The 25,344-nt window shown below is 41.9% G+C and overlaps 1 protein-coding gene across 2 annotated transcripts in view; it reads right to left on the reverse strand.

The window, feature by feature from the left end:
* Positions 1-25,344, reverse strand: part of TMC7 (transmembrane channel like 7) — a 689,334-nt gene that overhangs the window by 413,892 nt on the left and 250,098 nt on the right. For both annotated transcript variants that reach the window (XM_044089735.1, XM_044089734.1), the window contains exon 6: positions 20,820-20,965. In XM_044089735.1, the coding sequence (XP_043945670.1) occupies positions 20,820-20,965 (146 nt within the window). The remainder of the gene's footprint in view (positions 1-20,819; positions 20,966-25,344) is intronic.

The raw sequence follows: 25,344 nt of genomic DNA on the forward strand, positions 1-25,344 counted from the left end.
TCCTTTATTAGTTTTGTCTTGTTGTCCGCTTGTATTAGGCAGTCGTCCAGGTATGGATAGATTTGAATTCCCTGAAGCCTGCAATGTGCAATTACTGATGCCAGGCATTTCGTGAATACTCTGGGCGCAGTAGATAAGCCAAAGGGCAATGCTGAGAATTGATAATGCTCTGATCCTGCAAAAAATCTGAGGTGTCTTCTGCAATCTGGTCGTATAGGGACGTGCAGGTATGCCTCCTTGAGATCTAGAGTCACCAGCCAAGACTCCTTGCCCAACATGGGAAGAAGTTGCTGTAGGGTCAGCATCTTGAATTTTGGCACACTGAGATATGTGTTTAGTGCGGACAAGTCGAGAATAGGCCACCATTGGTTTTTTTTTCTTGGTACAAGGAATAGTCTGGAATAAAATCCTTGGCCTTGTTCCATAGATGGTACCCTTTCTATAGCTTTCATCTGAAGTAAATTGTGGATTTGTCTTAAAGCCTCTGGCTTCTGGTTTGGTGGAAGGTTTGGCATTCCGTTCCTTCTTGGAAAAGTGTGGAAGTGAAACCTGTATCCTTTGTCTATTGTTTGCAATGTCCATTTGTCTTTTGTAATGCAATACCAGTTTTTCGAGAATAAAGACAGCTTTCCGCCCAAGGGTGCTTCCAGTTGTTCCATGGTAGGCGGAATCAGAGTCAAGTCATTGTGTCTGTCCTGTGGAAGTGGTTGTAGTTGCAGCTGTGGCACTACTCCTCTGGTTGGCAGGCTGCCACTGACGACCTCTGTAGGCACCCTTTGATTGACCTCTGCCTCTTGGGCGTCTATTCCTGCCCCTCTGGAGGTGTCTGGAAAGGACCAATTTTTTAAAGGCCAGTTTCTGCTGAACCTCGGAGGTTGAACCTGCAGAAAATCCTTTACTGTTTGCACAGATTTTGCTTTTTCTTCCACTTTCTTTAGAATCTCCTGTGCAGGGGAACCAAATAAACTTTGTTTTTCCATTGGAGCATCTAGGAGTTTAGCCTTGACATGGTCTGGCAAGGATTGCTCTTTTAGCCAGGCATGTCTTCGAATTACTGCCCCAGTCATAGCCGATCTAAATGAAGCCTCCAGTGCATCATAGCCACATTTTAAGAAATGACTACTGACCTGCTGAGAGTTGTGTACCAAATCCTGAAGGGACTTTCGGTCTAAAGGTTCAGTAGAAGAAAGCTTTTTATTCAGCTGATCTAACAAATACTCCTGGTATTGTATCATGTGGAATTGACAGTTTAATGCCCTGGCAGAAAGAGTAGCAGATGTATACACCTTTTTTCCCCATCTCTCTAATGCTCTTGACTCTCTTTCAGAGGGTAGGGGGTTTTTGGCAGTGGCAGCTGCAACACCTTTTGGACCCTGAGATATAGTTTCTGGGTCTGCAGCATGGGCTTTATACAAATGGAAGTGAGAATCCGGGACCCTGTAATATCTGTCAGGTTTGGCAGGGGCCGGGGGAAGAGAGTCAGGGGCAGAACTGACATCATTATATGCATCATCAACTACAGTTAGCACAGGTGGTATGGCTAAAGGCCTATGTTGTGGTAAGTGTAAAAAAAGTTCTTAATCTTTTTCTAGAATCAGAGAAATCCTGACCCTACCATTGAAAGTGTTCCCTCATTGAATGCAAAGTTTCCCCAAAGGAAAATTCTTCAGGAGGGGAGGCAGAAGGAATAGAGTCTTCTGCATCTGAATCCTCATAAGGAGAATATGGCCCTTCCTGATGGTCTGATAAATCAGATCCATCCGAGGAGTAATCTGAGGAGAGAGGTTCAGGGGGTTCAGTCCTAGGCCTTTTGTCAGGGGGAGGGTGGGAGGCCCTGTCTGGGTGAGGTTGGGAACCCCTAATCATGGATATAAGGTCCTCAGCAAGGCTGAGAATCTGAGAACTTGAGGAAGGTCTCTGAGAAGTAGCTTTTGCAGGTAAGGCTTTTGAAATTTTAGCTGCTTTAGCTCTGGAGAAGGCCTTAATAGACATAGAAGCAGGGGGCCTAGCTGCCCCACGTGCAGGAGTAGAAATGTCCAATGGAATGGTGTCGGACAATTCTTGTGCGCTTGCTTCTTCGGTAGGGATTTCTGTAGCCGACGCAGCCGGGGCCTCTCTGGCCTCGGTTGTCGGAGGTATGATTTCGGCAGAAGAAAGAACCGAGGACTCGGTTTCAGCCGAAACCAAGACACTCGCGGTAGGCCTAACCATGGTTTCAGCCGAAACCGCGGGCCGCGAGTGTCGGTCCTTTTCCTTGCGTTTTTTGGCTAAATGTGTAGTCGGAGTCTCCAACGGCATTTTATATGCAAAAGCGGATCCAAAAAACTCTTCTGCAAACTCCGACCGACGTCTAAGAGTTCGTCGGTTGAAGGAGGCACAGGCTAAACAAGCTGATACGTCGTGGTCTGGGCCTAAGCAAGGAAGGCAGTAAGAATGGAAATCCTTATGAGGTATTTGTTTCCCACAAGTTAAACAATTATTTATTTTGTCTGACATCGGCTGAGGCAAGAAAGAGTCCCCAATGGGGTACTTAGCTTTTTTAGAAGTCTTCGGTAGCTGAAATCTCTGGATCTGACCGACCGGCACTTGCGAACAGCTTCTGCTTCGGGCACCGCGCGGCAAGAAAGACTGAGGAAAATGGCGTTGGCTGATGCCTTTATACCCCAGAAGCTCTGACGTCTCGGGGAAAGTGCGACATCAGCCGAGGCCAGACCCAGACTTTGGAATACGGCCAACTGAAGGGCTGCCTGAGGCAGGACAACCCATATGTTATGACTGCAGATACATCCTTGAAGGACATCTGTTATATGAGAGTCAGTACACAAAATACTTTAACAAAATGGTTCAAGTGATATAAAAACTAGTCTCCATAACTGCCCTCCTCTAAAGAAAAACAGTTTGTGAACAAAAATATGCAGAATAACCTTGTAAAACCTTCAGCAGTACCCAATCCTACACTGTAACCTTGTGACAGTTGGTTATAAAATATCCTAATATCCCTTCTGCATAATGTTCTTCTAGGAGCTAATTCACTCAGATGTGCAACGTGCAGCTTGGACTTTTCCTGAAAGACACACACACACACACACACACACACACACACACACACACACACACACACACACACACACACACACACACCGAGAATATAAAATCATACACTTGCCTGACTTAATGGAAAATGCATCCCAAAATGAGATGGAGCTGGCAAGTATGCATCTGTTAGGGTTGACTTTAAGGCCTAATGCTCCAAGTACTCGAAGAAGTGCACATATTTTATATTAAGTGTCCTGAAGTGGACCAAGCCAAACAAAGGGAAAAAAAAGGCAAGGGTTCAAAAGGATGAATCCTGAATCACTAAGGAGGCAAATAAAACCTGTCTCCTAGAATTCCAGGCCAAGTAATAATGCTTGGCAAAGGTGTACAATGAGGACCAAATAACTACTGTATAAATGTCTGCAATGGAAATGTTCATAAAATGAATTCAGAAGCAGCCACACCTCTAATACAAAGATCTTTAGCAGGAATACTTTTTTAAAATGGAAATGCTTGGTGGCAAAAGGCAATGCCATCAGCAGTTCACTCGGATAAGGTTTGCCAAGTTATTGCACATTCCTCTCTACCTCTACTCAGAGCAAAGTAGATAAATAACGGGTCAGTCCAACTGAATTAAATACACTTCTTAGGTAAAACCTGACATGGAATTACATATCACAGGTTTCAGTGCGATTCTCTTCATTTCTTTCATCACAAGAAAAGGACTACAACCACTTGCACATTCTCACCTACAGGAATAAGAACTGGTGAGACAGCAAGCGTTTCAGACAGGCAATTGTTCTCTGCAAGGGGTGTTGACCTTGTGCCTCTTGCTTGACAAGGTGCCACACTACAAAGTGACAATGAGAGGTCTGTACCTTCATGTAAGAGTCAAGTACTAAATAAGTATTCCTGAACTTCAAGGATGGACCCAAATATAATTACATCAAAAATCCCACACTCTAGTCCCATGTTCTCTAAGCAAATCTGTACTGAACCAAATCTTAATCCACTGCCTCAGCCATTGTATTATTAATCATATATGGATTGTCTTGCAAAACTCCAGAAAGAAAACCAACCTCATGCTTTATGAAGCTAAATAAGGAAATTTTTCACAATACAGATTAAACATGACCATGACCAACCCACAAGATGAGTTGCCAACTGGCTCACTGACAGAACCTACAGTGTAAAAGTTACAGACTCCAAATCTGCATTCAAACCAGTGACAAGTGGAGTACCGCAGGGTTCAGTCCTAGGACCTCTCCTGTTTGGTATCTACTTCTCTGAAGTACAGGCTAACATAGAAGTCCTTTGGCTAATGAAGTTTGCAGATGACTGCAAACTATGAGCCATAGTCGAGTCCCCAAATGATGTAGACATCCTACAGAAGGGCCTAACTGAGACAGATGCCTGGTGTCAAGAGTCATGGCCTCAAGCTCAATGCCAAAAAGTGCACTGTCATCCTCTTTGGTTAAAAACTCTGTACCCATGAACTACCACACTGGCAGCAGTCTACTTAACGCCGAATGTGTGATAAGAGACCTTGGGACCCAGGTGGACAGTAGTCTCTCCCTTGATAATCACATCACCACAGTAGTCAGGAAGCCCTTCTACGTGGCACACCTCATCCCAAAAGGGTTCTCATCCAAGAAAAAAAGAGGTCACTGTTCCCCTCTACTCGACACTCACTAGACCCATTATAGACTACAACGCCCTTTTTGGAATGTACCTCACAAGACATCTACAGCAGCTGGAAAGGCCACAGAAGTACCTCACAAAGAGGATTACTGGCCTCAAACAGATGCCCTACACTGACCGTCTCAAAAAACTCCAGCTTTACTCCGTAGCATATCGCCTATTCCGAGGTGATCTCTGCTTAACATATAAAGCTATGTCAAACCCAGAGCTTCTGGACATGCTGCACCTAAAGAAATCCCAATCCTGCCAAGCTACACACTCTAGGGACCTAAACCTTGTCACCACAATAAACAGGACATGCTGGAGGGATAGATTCCTGTCCCAGAGGCTTCCCATACTGTGGAACAGGCTACCCATCTATGTCAAGCAGAGTTCCTCATTAGCACTCTTCAAGAAAAATCTTGATGAGTGGATGGGAAATAGGAAATACACTCCGGGATCACTTCTGTGGCTCTGCTCGACAGGGGCACATGAAAATAACTTTCTTGGGTGGCGTAAGCCAGGGAACCTGATTGGCTAGGCTTACTTAGGCCCTTGAGCCGATAGCCGAGTAACTACCTATGAACCTATGTGTTCTTGTGTTCTGACTCAGCTGTTTGGTGCAGAGGAAGAAAATCCTGATTGTAATTCAGATAACCCGAAACAAATTAGTGGCTTGGGAAGCTAGAATAGCCAGATGGCATGGGTGAGAGACATTTGGCTTATATCAGCATGCTTGTCAGGGAGAAAGAGTGGAGGTGGCTCCTCTCACTGTGATGGCACTGAAGGGAAGCAGCATAGGACAATTTATCTAATAACAAGATACAAGTGGAAGGGACATGGGTGGGTCTGCAAGCTATTGGCAGCCTTTGTAAAGACAAGACAAGAAGAGGCACACTTCCATATTAGGGGCATAAGCATCCCCACCATGGGGATGTGGAAGCTATGTTGTCAACAGAAGGTGATGTCAGGCTGCATTTAAAAAATAAATGGCTGCAAGAATGATGTTTCCACAATTAGATCCCACTTCATAGGGAACAAGTTGGACGGGAATGGCCCTTGCTCTGTGAGGAATGAATGGGCCAACGAATCTCAGGGAGGTGACTGTCAACAGGCAGCAGGGCATCCAAAAAAAAAATGACCCTATACTCTTCTGTTCTAGAAACTCATACACCTACCCTTCATCCAAAGTCACACTTACATGTCCTTCTGAGGCAGGAGCTACACCATGCAGGACAAGGGTCTTGTAGCACATTTAGTGGAAAGAATCCTCAGGGGAGCCCAAGCTCAATAACCCAATAACTATGATCAACCTGGGTTGCACAGTAAATAAGTCATTGTACATGGTACTTATGCTCAATATGATATAATCAGACTGCTTTCTATTTGGAGCACTTACATCGTGCCTCATACCTCTGTAAAGGAGCTTATCAAGCAAACTACTTCTAGACTTTGCCAAAGAGTGTCTTTAACAAGACATTAAATAATCTCTCATCAAAAAACTTAAAACAGAAACTGAATTATATTACAGCATCTGGTTTTGTGGCATTGTGGAATAAAGTTCTACCTACCTCCCAGACGACCAGAGTATAAACAGTAACTTGGGTGCTGGATGAATCAGCTAGGGCAGGGTGGAAGTGAGTGGCTTACATTAGCTTGCCTATCTTAGAGGAGGGAGACAGTTCAACCAATCAACTGCTCCCATGCAGTCCAAAGTCTGCAAAACACCAATAGTTGGGAACTGAGGGTCAAAAATGATGTAATCTTCATATGTGCGAGCATGCACGTATAGGAGAAGGGCATATGATGCCCCTGCAGTGTTGTGAAAGTCCCCAGGGGTGGAGTTAGGCCCATAGGACAATTGCTTAAGTTGCTGGGATACCAAACAGGCCAAAGATCATCACCATTACTACGTGGATGATGGGCTATTTAAGCAGCTGTCACTCTCACAAGAAGATAACCAGGTTGGAAGAATGAATGGGCTAGACCAATGAGAAAGGTCCATATCTCTCAACTATACCAAATTCCTTGGTATTACCAGTTTTGAGGGCAAAATAATGCATGCCACAAATTCCTGAGTGGCCCCTTCAATTCCTGATTTTTAAATTTTTTTTTTCTAATTTTTATTCACAAGTTTAATTTTTTGCTGATGTCACCATGCATTCCCCAGCATATCTTGCAACGTCATCAATGTGCAGGAGCACGCTTGATGAAATCAGCTTCATGAGCAGACCGACTGCCTATCAGATTAGACTCTTGGATGACTGTTTGTTTTGATTGGAAATAGCAGCAACTTCTGCTACAGAGTCTGCAGGCCAGGATCAAAGTGAGAAAATTTACTTTCTCGTTTCTCCATCTCCAGCGGCTCATCCCCGAGCACGGTAGGTTAGTAAAAAGTAATAGCAAACAAACTGCAACAAAGGAATCGGACTGTAAGCTGTCGTTTGGTGCAAGACTGCAAGCTGTAACATGCTGTTCAAATTATACCACGTTTGCAGTGCGTTTTAATTTGGTTAATGTAAATGTGCTGTGCAGCAGCGGTCTTGTGGTGTTTCAAAGTTGAGTTTGTGCTTGTGCATATCTGCAAATCAGCCAAATGCCAAGACAAACTCCATAATAACTGCATTCTCACCATTTCAATGAGTACATTTTTTAGGACATCTGCTGTTTTGAAGAAAATAAAGACTGTTTATACAATTTTGAACTGATATACTGTTAGAATCTGAGATAGCATTGTTTGCTTTATATTCTGCTGTCCATAACGTTAATATTTTTGATTAGAGAAAGATCAGGACTAGTGCATGGGATGTGTGGGTTGCTTAAATGAAAATTATGCTGTTTTGCAACTAATTTCCTCTGTGATTAGTATACAGTGGGTTAGTGGTCTTGTCGCACATCATATGCTGGGCTGGCAAAAATGATTTTTAATTGTGGAGCTGATGCACATCTGATTACTAAGTGTCTAATGAAAGAATGTTTTCATTGTGGTCAGATTTGACATAATGTGTTTTAATGTACTTATTTTTATTTATTGCAGTTGGTTTGCCAGGATGGTCCATTGGGCCAATAAAAACCTGTTTTCAATGGAGTCCTGGGGAGAAAAGCTCCATTAAAGACAATACTATCAAAGTTATAGCTGTATAGTAATGCAGAAGTACAGATTAAATAGGTTCATAGGTTCATAGGTTCATACTAGGCTATCTGCCCGAGGGCATTTACAAGCCTAGCCCATCGTTTTGTGGCTTACGCCACCCCTTTAGTATGGGGAACTATACCCATTATTTTGCTGTGCCTCTGTCGAGCAGTGACACTGAGGTAATCCCTGGGGTATATCTGCGATCTCCCATCCATTGGTCAAGATTTCTCTTGAACAAGGCCAGCGAGGTGCTCTGCCTCACATGTACCGGGATTTTGTTCCACAGCATAGGGAGTCTTTGGGTGATGAATCTATCCCTCCAGCACGTCCTATTAATAGCCGTGTCAAGGTTTAAGTCTCCCGCCCTTGTGGCTCTGATGGATCTAGATTTTTGAGGTGAAGCATATTCATCAAATCTGGGTTTGACATGGCCTTGTATGTTAGGCAAAGGTCACCTCTGAGCAAGCGTGGCGACTGAATAGAGCTGGAGTTCTTTCAGTCGGGCAGCATAGGACAGATTTTTGAGACCCTTTATCCTTTTGGTGAGGAACTTTTGTGGCCTCTCCAGCTGCTGCAAGTGTCGGGTCAGATACATTCCGAATGGGGCATTGTACTCAATCATTGGTCTGATGAGTGATGAGTAAAGGGAGACTATGACCTCCCTTGATCTAGATGAGAATCCCTTCATGATAAGGTGGGCAATGTAGAAGGTCTTCCTAACTACTTTAGCTACATGGGTGTCGAATGACAGACTACTATCAACCTGGGTCCCCAGGTCCCTGATAACTTCTTCTGTGCTCAGTGGATTGCCACCTATTTGGTAGCTAGGGGTAACCTTGTTTTTCCCGAAGGGTATGACTATGCATTGGCATTTAACTTTAGGCCGTGGCTCTGGCACCAGTTATCCGTTTCTGTGAGACCCTTCTGAAGGATATCTGTGTCAGATGTGTTTTCTACTATGGCCCAGTTTGCAGTCATCTGCAAACTTTGTCAGCCATAACCCTCCTGTGTTTGCTTGTACTTCGGAAAAGTAGATGCCAAACAAGAGTGGGCCCAGGACTGAGCCCTGTGGGACACCACTTGTGACAGGCTTTGAGTCTGACATGGCGCCAGCAGCTCTGACCCTGTGGGTTCTGTCACTCAGCCAGTTTGCAACCCATCTTGTGATGTATGGGTTGACATTTAAGCTGATGAGTTTTTCAATGATACCCGAATGGGGTATTGTATCGAAGGCCTTAGCCAGATCGAGGTAGGCTGTATGGACTGCCTTTCCTCATCAATGGCTTTGGTGACTGTTTTGAAAAAGTCAACCAAGTTTAAAAGGCATGATCTGCCTTTGACAAAGCCAAACTGGGTTGGATCCAAAGTCTGCAAATTCCCTATGTCTTTATTTATGAGGTCCATTATGATCCTCTCCATGGCTTTGCAGATAAGGCTTGTCAAGCTAATGGGCCGGTAATTTCCAGGGTCGGTGGAGGCACCGCCTTTGTGAAGTGGTACCACAGTTGCAGTGCGCCACTCCCTGGGTACGTATCCAGAGGTAAGACTTTGATTAAACAGCTGTCCTAGCTGTGGGTTTAATTCCTCATTGAGTTCATGGAGCACACAGCCGGGGACACCATCGGGAAATCATAGCATTTAAAGATACAATTCATGAAATTTCACAATAAATGTTATAAACATAAGTAAATATTTACAAATATACATGTTTCTACTGTAGAAATATGACATTAGGGTAATGAGTACATGGGATGCTAGAGGGTGCAAGTAGGGAAGACAGATAGGGGAGAAATGAACCTAGAGGGGAGGAGTTGGGAGAAAGAGAGAGAAAGAAAGAAAGGATGACCGAAGGTGGATGGATGAGGAAGACATGGAAGAGGAGAACAGGGAGGGAAGTGGTGAAGAGCTGGGAGGGAAGAGTAGGCAGAAAAAGTTGTGTGGGGTGGAAGCAGGAACATTCCCAAAGGGATATTAGATGTGAGTGAAGTAAGGTTTTGAAGGTAGAGTGGCTAGCGGTGGGTACGGATGGATGGTGGTAGGGAGTTCCACTGGCGTGCGAAGGCAAAGGATAGGAGATTTCTGTCTGGAGGACAGGCAGGTTTATGCAATTCAATCAGATTCTGATTATTAGATCTTAAGAGTCTGTCTGGAAGGTGCATTTTAAAGGAGGAAGAAAGGGAGGGACTGAAGATGAGTTTGTGAGCATGAATGAGTTGAATGTAGGTGAGATGATTAGGTATCTCTAAACAGTTTAGTTTATGAAAGGCAATACAGTGATGGGTAGATGATTTGTGGTTTGAGGCAAACTTGGCAATTTTATTATAACAGGAAGAGAGTTTTGTCTTAAGAGAGGATTGTAGGTTAGTAAGGAGTGGACCACCATATAGGAGAGAAGGGATGAGGTACGTGGTAGAAAGAATGAACTTGGTAGAGGGAGTGAAGTAGCGATTTTAGCGGTAGAGCATACCTAGTTTCTGATGTTTTTTTTTTTATATTTATTTGTAGGTGGGTGTTGAACTTAAGCTGGTCATTAATGAGGACACCTAATAGTTTAGTTCAGGTACTAACTCGAGGGGAGTATTGTTCAGGCTAGTGATGGAGAATGAGTTTTTGTCTATGGTGGATGTTTTAGAAGGAGTAAATATCATAAGTTTAGTTTTTGAAGCAGGTGGTTATCTCACATCCACTGTTCGGTAATAGAGAAAGTGTGTTGGGTTAGTTTTATGAGGGTGGGGGTGGAGGTGGCAGAACAGATGATAGTGGAATCATCTGCGTATTAGATGAGTTTCATCTGCGTATTAGATGAGTTTTGCATGAGGGACTGAATGGTGGAAATCATTAATGAAAACGGTGAATAGAAGGGGACCTAGTACTGAACCCTGTGGTACGCCTGTGGGGCTGTTACGGAATGAGGAGGTAGCTTTTTTCCATTTCACTGCTTGTTGCCTATTAGACAGGTAACTGGTAAACCAGTTAAGAGGAGAGGAGAGGAGAGGGATAGATTTAGACTAGACAGCTTAGTTTGGAGAAGGTTATGAGAGATGGTATCAAAGGCCTTTGAGAGGTCTAGGAGGAAGGTAGATACGAAGCAGCCAGAGTCGCGGGCTTTGTTAACAGTTTCGAGGAAGGAGAGAAGATTAGTGGTAGTGCTGTGGCTAGGTCTGAATCAAAGGTCTTTGAGAGGTCTAGGAGGAAGGTAGATACGAAGCAGCTAGAGTCGCGGGCTTTGTTAACAGTTTCGAGGAAGGAGAGAAGATTAGTGGTAGTGCTGTGGCTAGGTCTGAATCCATGTTGTGTGGGGGTTAGTAGGTGATTGTCTATAAGATAGGGCAGAAGTTGTAGGAGAATACATTTTAAGAATTTTAGAGATAGGGGATAGGATGTCGATGGGTCAAAAGTTTGGAATATTGTTATTGTTGCCTCCTTTGTGTAGGGGAATAATAAAGGCCTTTTTCCAAAGCTGGGGTATATAGCCTTCTTGGATTGAGCGATTTATTAGGACACAGATGTGGGGGGGGGGGGCAATGGCTTTGGCCGCTATCTTTAGAAAGTAGGAGGGTATGTTATCAGGGGCGTTGGAGCAAGGTTTTAATTTCTGGAGAAGTTTTTTTATAGTAGACATGGGAATAGGTTTTATAGAGAAAAGAGGAAATTGAGAGGTGGTGGTGTTATGGGGAGGAGGAGGAGGTAGAGGGAGGTGAAGGAGAGGAAGTAGAGCTGTTAGTGAAGGATGATGTTAGTCTGGCAATTGAGGTGATGAAGAAAGAATTAAATTGGGTGGCCAAATCCATGTCTGAGGCATCTGGCTCGGGGCAAGGGATTTCTTTTTTACAGGGGTTGATGAGGGAGGTTTTATCTTTCCTAAACTTTTTATGATTTGTCTTGTGGCTAGTTTCCAGTAAGGAGAAATAAGCTTTGTTGTCTGCTATAATAAGCTTTTTGACTTTGTTGCAAAGTGTTTTATATTCATTAAGGGTGATGGGAGTTTTATTTTTCTGGTGGCATTTCAAACTTTGTCTCTTAGGTGCATGGCAGCTAGTGTATCCTTGGTTAACCAAGGGGCAGTTTTACTTTTTATTCTTTTTGTTTTTAGTAGGGCAAAGGTATCTAAGAGGTTTAAGAATGTTGAGTTAAAATAAGTAACTGGATCTTCCAGGGGGAGAGTTTTTAGAGGGTTCCAGTTTGTGGATTTTAGTGAGTTTGAGAAGGTATTGGGACTGAAGATTTTTAGGGAGTGTATGGAGATACAGTTGTGTGAAAGTTGTACAGGAGAGGGAAGGCGATGAGTGAAGGTGGGGAAAGTGATCACTAAGAGAGAGTCGGGAAGGCTGCCACTGTCAGAGATGTTGTGAGGGTGAGAGACTAAGATCCAGTCTAGGGTACTGCCTGAGGAGTATTCTTTGGAGGGTCTAGTAGTGAAACATATTAGCTGAGTAAAATTATAGAGGTTTATATTTAGGGAGTTTGTTAGGGATTGAATGCTTGTCCAGTTAATGTTGACGTCACACAGAATTATGGTTTCATTGCATATGTTGGTGGAGAACCAGGACAGAATATCTTCTAGAACTGGGATATTATCTTCAGGAGGAATGTAAAGGGAGGCTATACATATATGTTTGCGTCTATTTATCTGAAGTAGAGCTAGAATTAGCTCAGCATTAGCAAACTAGGGGACAGGTTTAGTGTAAGGAGTAAAAGAGAGACGAGAGCCACACCCCCCACCTTTTTTATGGGTTCTGTCTTTTCTGATGATAGAATAGTTGGGGGGGGGGGTGCTACTTCGGAGTCTTTTATATGGGGTTTTAACCAAGTTTCTAAAATGGATAGGATATCTGGTTGGTTATGGAGAAGCCATGCATGGAGATTGGGATTTTGTTAGTTATACTTTGAGCATTTGGGGAAGTGAAAATAATGGATTTTGCTGTTGAGGAGGGGATAGAGGGGCCAGGGTTAGGGTGTATGTCTCCAGAGAGAAGGATAGTAATAAATTGTTGAATATAGAAAAAGAGGTGTTTGGACTGTTTAGTATCAGGTATGAGTGTTGTGAGTTTTGTGGGGATAGGGCTGAACAGAGTGGGAGTGGATGAGATAAGTTTACAGGGAAAAAGTAGATGGTCATAGATAGGACATAGATAAGTGGATATTAGGAATGGTGAGTGCGTGGGTAGTGAGGGAAATGAGTTTGTTATATGAAAAGGTGGGGAATGATTAAAAGGAAGAGGTTGGGTGAGATAATTTAGATAGAGAAGGTGAGTAGAAGTAGTATTTGAGTTGTGAAGAAAGCAGGTGTTGAAAGCATAGCGGATTTAGTAATGTGTTGTATTCAAAATGTTTTGCTGATGGCAGTGGCTGGTTTGATTTCCAGCACAGGGTGTGTGGAGGAGGGGGGACAATGCAGTAGCAATTGAAACTGCTGGGTGAACTTGTTCAGGAGATAACCTTGGAGTGAGTTTAGAAGGATGATAAACTACTGAAGGCTGCTTGTGAGAATTCACCTGCTATACAAGTGGGGCCCTTGAGTAGGTGCAGATAGAAGCCCTTCTTTCTACTAGTGATGGGGGGAGTTGTTCACTGTTCCACGTTCCCCAGGAAGGATATCCTTCAATTAAGTTTTAGGAAGGGGTCTTTATGAATATTTCTCTTTCTTCCCAGGCAAAGAATGCTATTCCCAGAGATAAGGAAGGGGAAGGCTAGACTGGTGTTAAACCAGTCTGTTAGGATTCCTAGTGTGGGAATCAGTTTTCAAGAATGATAAAAGTGGGGATGTATGTACTATTCATACTAACTTAAAGTATGCAAGTGGATGCTTGTTCAGTGTTTGGCTGACGATGACAAGGAAGGGAAAAGGGGGAAAGTGTTTTTTAGTAGACGAGTTAAGGAGCATAAAAATAAGTAGCTTAAAAAAGGATCCAAAAAAGGATAAAGGCTGAATTGCACAATTTATTCTTTAAATGTTAATAATGTTGCTAATGAAATATGCAATTTGGTGAAATTTAACTTGCATAGATCTGTTAGAACAAATATCATCTGTCTGTTGGATGTATGATAATGTACTACAATTCAATGGGAGCAAGCAGCTGTGTGCTGGGATTGGGATATTTTTAGAGTATCTCTGATGTTTAGTGTTCCCCTCACCCCTGTGTGCTGTTAAGGCATGTTGTTTCCCCAACCTCAATTCCTGTTCTGCTTAACAGCTGCTTGGGCACAAGCTTAAAGAAGTAATCTTGGAGGTGAGTGGCTCCTCTCACCCAGATCTCCATTCTTTCTAAGTGCCACTTAGACATGATTTTAAAGAAGTATCTTTGGTAACCAGTGGTTCCTCCATCCATTATCCCCATTCAGTGCAAGTATCTCTGAGGGCAGAGTTTAAGAGGTATCCCTGGACACTAGTGGTTCCCTCTACTCAACGTTGCAGGCTCTGCTCTTCAATCTAAGGGTGTGTTGAAATATAACAGCCACTCTAAACCCCCCCCCCCCCTACACACACACACACACACACACAGAACTTAAGCCTTCACTACCTCCCCTACTGTTACATACCAACACATGGAGCCCTTCACATACACTTAGGCATATACCCCATAATACTATACTACACTAATAGTGGTTCCATAAAAAGACTTATAAAAAAGTGTTGGAAATCAGCAATGATGAAGTCATTGTTAGTTACATTAGACCCAAACTTCAGTATGGAGTAACAATATGGAAACCTTACAAGAAAACAAGCATGAGTAAACTGGAAAGAGTACAGCGAAAATATACCAAGGGCATCTGCGAATGTGAAAATTTAAGTTATGAATGACTAAAATATCTGAGTGTCTCATCGCCATCTAAGAGAAGATCTTATTCAGATGTATAGGAGACAACTACTTCTGGGAATGTTTGGGGTTATCAAAACGTAGTAGAGAATCATCAGACATCGTATGTAGAAGAATCTATAGGAATGAGAAGCGTAATAATAGGCTCCAGAGAGAGCAGCTGATGCATGGGAACAGACTACTAAATTACATTAAAGCAAGTCCTAGTGTAGAAATGTTTAAGAAAAGGCTGCACACTTATTATGGAACAAGTGTTTTGGTATATTGGCAGGCTAGAAGGGCATTAATGCCCATGCTTGAAATATTTGTTTGTATAGTAAAACATGTGCAAATGTAAATTTTCATTGGTTGGTATTCACTCATTCATCTAACTTGCTCTGCAAAACCTCTTTGTTCACTAAAATGTTAAAAACACGAACATCAACACACACAAAATACTATAACGCACATCAGCGACTATCTTTCTCATGAGATAACAATAAAGAAAAGTGAAACATTAGTTAAGGCCATTATAGAGACAATGTGAGAAAATGACGAGTCTAAGACCATTAATTAAATGTTCTGGCAGTGTAGAGCTATTACATTTTTTTATCCATGGATTTATGACAGTGCAATTAAAGGATTGTCTGCTCTTCTTTATAAATGACTCCTTGTGCATTATGAAACAGTGTTGTTTTGCTAAAGCTAAAATAGTCCATAACACAATCACTTTTGTTCAGCTTCAGATTAAGAAAGATGCTGTATAAACCAAGAATTTCATTTAATGCATGATGGTTTAATAGAGTAAACAACTGTCCCCCAGTACTGATTGAAAACTGTACAATGAAACATAGCATGGAGCCAGTAAGCTCTAATTTCGGGTCTATTATATCAGCGAAACAACATTACAGCGAATGCTGTTTCGCCGACACATATAGGCCGAACTCCAAAAAGAGCAAAAGCTTAGGTCAGCGATTTGCTTGGCCTGAGCCATGACACTGGCCCTTAATCCATTGTAGTGTGATCTCAGAGTTGGTATATTTAGTTAGGGGGTGTGGGGGGCACAGCCTCCCACATTGGGGGGTGTGGGGGCAAAGCCCCCAGACTTTGTAATATTTTAAGTGTTACGTTATGGAAAAAAAATTGTTCATCTGGGGTTTTGCTATTTTTAGGAGTTCGGTGTGTATGTGTCGGGGAAACGGCAGTCTCTGTAATGCTGTTACGCTGACATATAGACTCTTAATTTCTCGTTTATATCCAATATTCCACTTTGGAATTTGTATTTATTTTGTCCAATTTAGATGGCGTACAAATTATGTATGTAGGCACTTCCATGTAAAAATTCACCAGAACTCAGCAAGAGAAGCTCCCTTAATTGATGATAAAATTAAATTATTATACTCAGAAATGTTTGTATGTAGCCGCGGTGGTACAGCGGTAGCGTTGTTACCTCACAGCAAGAGGTTCTCCTGTTCGATTCTCGGCGTGGCTTGGGAGTGCCTTCTGTGTGGAGTCTGCATGTCCTCCCCACGGTTGGGTAGCGTTCGAAAGACATGCATGCGTAAATGGGCGTGCCTTCGTTGAAGGTTGGGCGTCGAGCTGGCACCTCGGCGTTTCATAAAAATCTACTGCCAATCATTAGCGGACCGGAGTTCCTCTGTGGCAACCCTCTCGTCTGTCAACCTGTCCATCATCATTACAAATAAGAAAGGGCTCAGAGCTGAACGTTGATGTAATCCCTCCTCCACCTTAAACGCATCCGTCACTCCCACCGCAGACCTCACTACTGTCACACTACCCTCGTACATATCCTGTACTACTCTTGCATACTTTTCTGACACTACTCTCAAAGCAAACATCGCATCTGTAGTGCTCTTTCCTGACATGAAACCATACTGCTGATCACTAATCATCACCTCCTTTCTTAACCTAGCTTCCACTACTCTTTCCCATAACTTCATGCTGTGACTGATCAATTTAATCCCTCTGTAGTTACTACAGCTCTGCACATCACCCTTATTCTTAAAAATCGGTACCAAAACACTTTTTATCCAGTCCTCAGGCATCCTCTCACTTTCCAAGATTTCATTAAACAATCTAGTTAAAATCTCCACTGTCATTTCACCTAAACACCTCCATGCTTCCACAGGTATGTCATCTGGACCAACAGCCTTTCCGTTCTTCATCCTCTTCATAGCTATCCTTACTTCCTCCTTGCTAATCCACTGCACTTCATGATTCACTATCCGCACATCATCCAACCTTCTCTCCCTCTCATTCTCTTCATTCATCAGCCCCTCAAAGTACTCTTTCCATCTGCTCAACACAATGTCCTCGCTTATGAGTAAGTTTCCCTCATTATCCTTGATCACCCTTACCTGCTGCACATCTTTACTAGCTCGGTCCCTCCATCTAGCCAGTCGGTACAGGTCCTTTTCTCCCTCCTTAGTGTCCAACCTTTTATACAACTCATCATACGCCTTATCCTTAGCCTTCGCCACCTCTCTCTTTGCCATGCACCTCATCTCCTTATACTCTTGTCTACTTTCTTCATCTCTCTGACAATCCCACTTCTTCTTCACCAACCTCTTTCTCTGTATACTCTCCTGTACTTCTTCATTCCACCACCAGGTCTCCTTGTCCATCTTCCTCTTTCCAGATGTCACATCAAGCACCTTTCTAACCATCTCTGTTACTAGTTCTGCCGTAGTTACCCAGCTATTCGGTAACTCTTCACTGCCACCCAGTGCCTGTCTTAACTCTTCCCTGAACATCACCTCACAATTACCATTTTTCAATTTCCACCATTTGATCCTTGGTGCTGCCCTCACACTCATCCTCCTCTTCTTGATCACCAATGTCATCCTACAAACCATCATCCTATGCTGCCTAACTACACTTTCCCCTGCCACCACTTTAGTCTCCAATATCCTTCAGACTGGCCCTTCTACATAAGATATAATCCACCTGTGTGCATCTTCTTCCACTCTTGTATGTCACCCTATGCTCCTCCCTCTTGTTAAAATATGTATTCAACACAGCCATGTCCATCCTTTTTGCAAAGTCCACTACCATCTGACCTTCTGCATTCCTTTGCTTAACACCATACCTACCCATCACTTCCTCATCCCCTCTGTTCCCTTCACCAACATGCCCATTGAAATCTGCTCCAATCGCCAGTCTATCACCCTTGGGTACAGTCATCACCACTTCATCAAACTCACTCCAAAATTTTTCTTTCTCATCCATCGCACATCCAACTTGTGGAGCATATGCACTAACAACATTCATCATTACACCATCAATTTCCAACTTCATAAACATCACTATCAGACACTCTTTTCACCTCCAAAACACTCTTAGCATACTGTTCCTTCAGGATAATGCCTACGCCATTTCTCCTCCCATCCACACCATGATAAAACAATTTGAACCTGCCTCCGATCCACCTAGCCTTGCTCCCCTTCCATCTGGTCTCTTGCACACACAATATACCAACCTTCCTTCGGTCCATCATATCAGCTAGCTCTTTCCCTATACCAGTCATATTGCCAACATTCAAAGTTCCGACCCTCACTATCACAGTCCTAGCCTTTACCTGCCTTCGGCCATGCCTTCCGCCTCTTCTCCTCCTTTGGCCAATAGTAGCCCAATTTCCGCCAGCATCCTGTTGGCCAACAGTACTGGTGGCGGTCGTTGTTAACCCAGGCCTCGACCGATCCGGTATGTATATGTGTACTTTTGTCTGCATGTATGATTTGGCAAAATTTTACACCGGATGCCCTTCCTGACACAGCCCTCCCCATTTATCCGGGCTTGGGACCGGCACAAAGAAATGCACTGGCTTGTGCATCCCCAGTGGCTGGGTGGACAGCCTAAATGTTATATTTTGTTTAATATTTTGTCTTTCTTCAATTTCCATTTAAAAGGTAGTATCCCGCAATTCTATTGGAGTGGGTGGGGTTATATAATTATGTATGTAAATTTTATGTTAATCCGCATACACATTTTGGCCAACTGCACCTATTTTTCATGGGCCTTTGCTCAGATTTTTGATGTGTCTGGGTTGAGAGTTATGGAAAGGTCTGATGGTCAAGCAGAACCTGAAGGAAACAGCATATTGGGAAAACAGGCAAAGAGAAATAACACTGCAACAACTGCATGACTAAGGGAATCAAATATGATCTTTCATTAAAACACATCATACTATACATTTCCATCAGCTTAAAGAATAATGCACTGCAAGCAGCAGTTTACACCATAATTTAAAGAACTCCTTTCAAACAACCCATTATTCACATATACCACAAAAAACAACCTCATTCAACAAACTGTACCTTACCAGCAGTACTCTTGTCGAGGGTGTTAAGAAACTCTATTTTAAAATACCTCTAATACAACAACTTCCAATTCTGAATTGCATAAACCCTAGTGAAATCTTCTTCTATAGTCTTGGTAATCTTAAACTTATAATATTCTGTAAACTATAGATTTTTTTTGTTCTCCCAATTACTAACAGCTTCTTGGTTCCTAAACATATGCAATAATTAACAAATAATCATAAAATATAGTATTGCTAGTCATTTTAAAACATCATTTTGAGCAAACTACAATAAAACATTCTACAATCAACAGACCGCTATTAGACTCTGATACTGTTAACAACAGTAGTCCTTTTAGTCTCTGAAGAATGAACTACATGAAGTGGAGAATACTGCATCAACCACATAATCAAGGAAGCAGGTGGACCAGTCCTTTTTCCCTCAGCCCTGGAATGATAACTTATTATTGTTTGCCCACTTCCACTCCTTCAAATCCTAACCCATATCATGCTCTTTGAAAATCAAATACTTTGTTATACTGTGCACTACCAGTCCAAAATCAAGAAAGGAATTCACTCCAGCAGGGAAAAGGCCTTTAAGATGGCTGGGTGCATAACCTCAAAACTTCACACGTCATTTTACAACTGTCAATGACCTCGATTCATTTTGCTAGACTTTAAGCTATCTAGTGTGAATAGTTATTGTTAAAGAACACTCTCCGCTTAGAAGTATAGCAAACATATCAGGCTGTCACACTTGATATAAAACTTGACCCTTAACATACCAGCACTGAAATTGCACCAAAACATTCTGGGGGCATTCAGTTAATCTTCCTGGAGTTTGTAAAGAAACCCTGTACGCTCTCTCAAATTAACAGAGTCATTAAGTAGACAGACTATTATCCTTCACATAAGCCCCATAGTCCAGCCTTTCATTTCTTTCTAGGATTTGAACCGTAAACAATTTTCTTCTCATCGTTGTAACTTCGCGTTCTACCATGGTTTAAGTAATCATTAATTTCACTTGTGATTTAGGAACTTGTTCTTTCAATATCCTACTTTTCTGTTTGCAGAAACAATAGTAACTACTTGTTCATAAAACAAAACATCCTCACGGACCACATTTTTTTCAAAAATCTTGACATTTTGTTATTCACTTTTAGTAACTTCAACAAAACAGTCTCCACTGCAGCTCACAAGAGTTACAAATGCAGTAGTATCGAGACTTTCCCCTTTTGTGCATGACCTTCACAATCTCATTTGACATAGTATTTGCTTTAGGAAGCAACATAAAAGAAGATTTCTAACCACGGAATTTTTATTCAACTAAAGTTCAGCATTTGACTTCTTGTAGCTATCCATTTGTTTTTCCTTAACCATCTCTACGGCCGAGTAATACGTTCTACCATCACAAAGCTCATATCTTTGAACTTTTAAGCCAACAACACTGAGTTTACAATTACAGCAGGCATATCGTTATTCACACTGGCTGCAAATTCAGGTTTCAAACGTATTTATCATTTTTGAACTGAGAAGCATGGCCGATGAGATGTAATATCAACCCGTTACTAATGCTATGTAGAAACATGGGGAAGGAGGATTTCCTATTTCGAATACATACCAAGTAAGTATCATAAATAGTAAATACAGAAGCTACCATCACCACAAGTAATAGTTTAATTCCTGAGCTGTTACATGCAAAGAGGACTGTGACCAATGTGGTATCACAAAACATTTTTATGCAACATAGTACAGTAGATTGACAAAAAATGTCCATTGTTTTAGCAAATCTTTTAAGCCTGAAGAGTCTGGAAGGTAAACAGAAACAATTACTGGAACAGAATATTACCTTCTTACTATCCAGAGAAGACTCACAAGTAGGTAAGCAACAGTCACAAGTAGATACGCAAGGGGAATGTTGTATTTAAATTCTTGGAAGTAAACGTTGTCGGTTTTATAATAGCCATAAAACAAATACGTCAATTCAAGAAAACCCTAGGGAACAAAAATTTGCAGAAAATTTATAGACTTTATAAAACACACAAAAAAGTAAACAGTGTCGCACTAAAATGATCATCAAACAGTGCAAGACAAATGTTATACCACATCCTGCAGTAAACTACAATGGATATAAAAAGTGTACACACCCCTGTTAAAATGCCAGGTTTTTGTGATAGAAAAAAGGGACAATAAATCATTTCAAAACTTTTCCCACCTTTAATGTGACTTATAACCTGTACAATTCAATTGAAAACAAACAAATCTATTATGGGAAAAAATATAAAAAATAAAAAAAGTACAATAAGCTGGTTGCATAAGTGTGCACATCCTTAAACTAATACTTTGTTGAAGCACCTTTTGATTTAATTGGGGTCATTGTCATGTTGAAAGGTGAAATTTCTCTTCATCTTCAGCTTTCTAGCAGACGCCTGAGGGTTTTGGGCCAAAAGTGACTGGTATTTGGAACTGTTCGTAATAACCTCCACCTTGACTACAGCCCCAGTTCCAGCTGAAGAAAAGCAACCTCAAAGCGTGATACTGCCACCACCTTACTTCACCGTGGGGACGGGGTTCTTTTGGTGATGCGAAGTGTTGTTTTTGTGCCAAATGTACCTTTTGGAATTTAGGCCAAAAAGTTCAACCTTGGTGTCATCAGATCAGAACACATTTTCCCACATGCTTTTGGGAGACTAGGTATTGTTTTTCAAATTTTAGCTGGGCCTGGATGTTTTCCTGTGTAAGAAAAAGCTTCCGTCTTGCAACCCTACCCCATAGCCCAGACATGTGGAGAATACGGGAGATTGTTGTTACATATAGTACACAACCAGTACTTGCCAGAAATTCCTGCAGCTCCTTCAGTGTTGCTGTAGGTCTCTTGGCAGCCTCCCTGACCAGTTTTCACCTTGTCTTTTCATCAATTTTGGTGGGACATACAGTTCTTTGCAACGTCACTGTTGTCCCATATTTTCTCCACTTTTTGATGACTGTCTTCACGGTGTTCCGAGGTATATCCAATGCTGTGGAAATTTTTTTGTACCCTTCTCCTGACCAATACCTTTCAACAATGAGATCCCTTTGATGCTTTGTAAGCTCTCTGTGAACCATGGCTTTTGCTGTAGCAGGCAACTGAATAAATGTCAGGAAAATCCTACATGGACAGCTGAACTTTATTTGGGGTTAATATCAGTCTCTTTAATTGACGGCAGGTGCATACCCAAGAAGACTGAATGCTGTAATTAAATCAAAAGGTGCTTCGACAAAGTATTAGTTTAAGGGTGTGCACACTTATGCAGCCAGCTTATTTTACATTTTTTATATTTTTTCCCCTAAAAGATTTGTTTGTTTTTCTATTGAATTGTACAGATTATAGGTCACATTAAAGGTGGGAAAAGTTCTGAAATGATTTATAGCGATGTCATTTTTTTATATCACAAAAACCTGGCATTTTAACAGGGGTGTCTACACTTTTTATATCCATTGTACCTGCAGTACGTTTGTTTTGTTCTAAACAAGTTTCACTACTGCCTGACACCACACGCAATACAGATCATATTTTATAACAAGCACAGTGATGACAGGTGATGTAATGCCTCCATGAACCTGAATGTGTACCACTTAACCATAACTTCCAGTGCTATCAGCTACAGATTCAACTGCCCTATTACACAGGTCCTGAAAACCAATGCTGAATGATGATCTTCCAGGCAATTACTGGGCATGATTTACATCGAGTCTCATAAAGTGAAATTGGTCAATCACAGTTCTTTGTCTTTCAGCTGTTAGGAAAACGGTTACATGGAAAAAATATTAAAATTTAACATATGTGATTAGGACTTCTGAAAGGATTCAAGTGTAGGGGCACAAAAGACCAGTTCAACAAATCTACCAGTGAAACATTTTCAAAAGCAAAAGGTTAGAAGTCAAATCATCATCTGTCATTTCTTCATACAAAAAGAATACTATTAAAATGATGGCTCCAGTACTGCCACCTCCATCCACTTCAACTTATGGGCAGGTGTATATAAGTGGACAACCTTATAAAATAATTTTTGTCTTTTTGGATGTAATTATGCTCACTGTTTGACTGCTGGTTGATCCGCTTTTTGCTGTTCCAAAGGTATCAAAGGACCTCATGCCCAACAAACAGTCAAGGATGAAGGACCAAATGGGAAAGTATGTCTATGCCTCAGGAACCTTCGCCCTCTGGGCATTGACGTATGTCACACACATGAAATTCCAGAGAGAGATCTGGTAGAATTGTCTCTTGAATCAAACTGTCAATAATGTAGTTTATTTCCAGTCTCTCCATAAGTCTACTTCACAAATGCATCACACAGAGCAGTTAGAGCAGCAGGTACTAGCATTGCCATGCACTGTCATGCCTGGTTGTGATGCATGACTTCATGGACAACTTCAAGGCATCCACTGTAAATGCCCCTTATGAATTGACCTCTTAATTCCATTCCAAAGTCAAAGAAAAGGTTACTGAAAAATTAAGCAAAGAGGGAAAACCTTGTTTGCTGCTGACTTCCTCTTTGAGATACCCTCAAAAGTCCTTCTTAAGGAAACAGAAGAGTGACAAAGTGCTCTGGCCTAAAAAGGTTTGCAATGTCACCCATCTGACTCCTTTTGAGAAAGAGCTTCCAGTGGCAGGGAGGATCACTCAACAGACATCACCCTACAAGCAGAAGAGGGTATGCAAAGTGGGGAATGTAGGGGTCCCATCTCTGGGAAACATCACCAATGCCCCCCAAAGGATGGACCTGAGGTCTCATGAAGGACTGCCTGACTGCTCCTCTTTGGTGGTAATCTGGAACAGATCATCTGTTAACAATAATTTCTGGCTGGTCATCACATAGAACAACTGGATGAAGAGCATAAATTCACCCCATTCCCTTGATAACTCCCAGACAATCATCTTCACCTCTCCCAGATGTGCCAGTCTTACAAAAGGCAACAGTGGCCCAGGGAATTTTCCAACTCCTTCAAAAAAGAGCCATCCAAGGGATCCCACCACAAAAGAGTATCCAGCATGCATTCCAGGTTCTGTTAAGCACCAAAGGAATCAAAGGACCTCAGGCCCATCCAAGATTTAAGTAGCCCGAACATCCATGTCAAAAAAGTGAAATTATTGATGGTCATATTGCAATCTATCCTCTCATATTTTTTGGAAGGGGGGGCTGTTCTCAATGGACCTTCAGGATGCTTCCAGCCACAAAAACTGTGAGGCAATCCAGAAGGTACCTGGATTTCTGGCCCGGAGGCAAATATGAAAGGTCTAAGTATTGCAGATAAAGGGGAAATTTATATAACAAAATAGGAGCAACTGCTGAGTGCTAAAGGAAAATAAGGGAGTATTTGGATAATATGCAGGAGTTCTAAAAAGTTGCTGTTACTCAAGTATTTTTTAACACCTTCAGAGCACTGTTAGTACACTGGCTTAAGCAAAAGAATGTAGAAAAGACTCTTTTTAAACTTAGGGAGCCTATGACAAGAAAACTAACCAGTCTTCAATACAGGAATTAGTCGCGTTTCAAAAATTCTGCAAAAATTTTCATAAAGCAGAGTGACAGAAAAACCAAGAAACTGCACTAATGGAAATATTTATGGAAGACTTATCTGTTGAGGGTTAAAAGAAATGATGGTGAAGAGGGAAGGGATGAGATAAAATGGTGATGTATAATCAACAGGGAAGTCAGCAAAAACACCTTAAGATAGGAAGAAAGAAAATGATAAAAGCTATAAAAGATTTTGTTTAACAATATTTTAAAAGAAGTGACACAGTACCAGCATTTTTGCAGATAGCTGTGGTGGCTATATTAGCAAAGAGAGTAAAGACTCCTCAGTCCCAGTGTCATACAGACCAATTTAAATTTTAAATCACTGTTATAGAGTGTCTGTGTCTGCACTAGTTAGAGAATGGCAAAGATGTTGCCAAAACTGATAGACATGAATCAATGTGATTTTGGGAAAGGAAGGTAAAATCTGACAATATTAACAGAACAATGATAATCCAGAGGGAAGCAGAGTGTAAGAAAATAGCACTACGGTTGGTGAGTCTTGATGCACAGAAGGTATCTGACAGAGTCAAATGAGATTTTAGGAGTAGGGAAATGGCAGCATTTCCATTCTCTGACAGAATGTTTGTTTGTCTTTTCGGCTTTTCCCGGTTAGGGGTCTCCACAGCGGAACTCCGGTCCGCTAATGACTGGCAGCAGATTTTCATGGTGCTGAGTTGCCAGCCCGACACTCAACCTTCAGCGAAGGCATGCCCATTCACGCATGTCTTTTCGAACACCACTCAACCGTGGGGAGGACATGCAGACTCCACACAGAAGGCACTCCAGCTGAGAATCAAACAGGAGAACCTCTTG

This window comes from Protopterus annectens, chromosome 12.part0 (assembly GCF_019279795.1).
Source record: "Protopterus annectens isolate FY-2018-M chromosome 12.part0, PAN1.0, whole genome shotgun sequence".
Classification (NCBI taxonomy): domain Eukaryota; kingdom Metazoa; phylum Chordata; order Ceratodontiformes; family Protopteridae; genus Protopterus; species Protopterus annectens.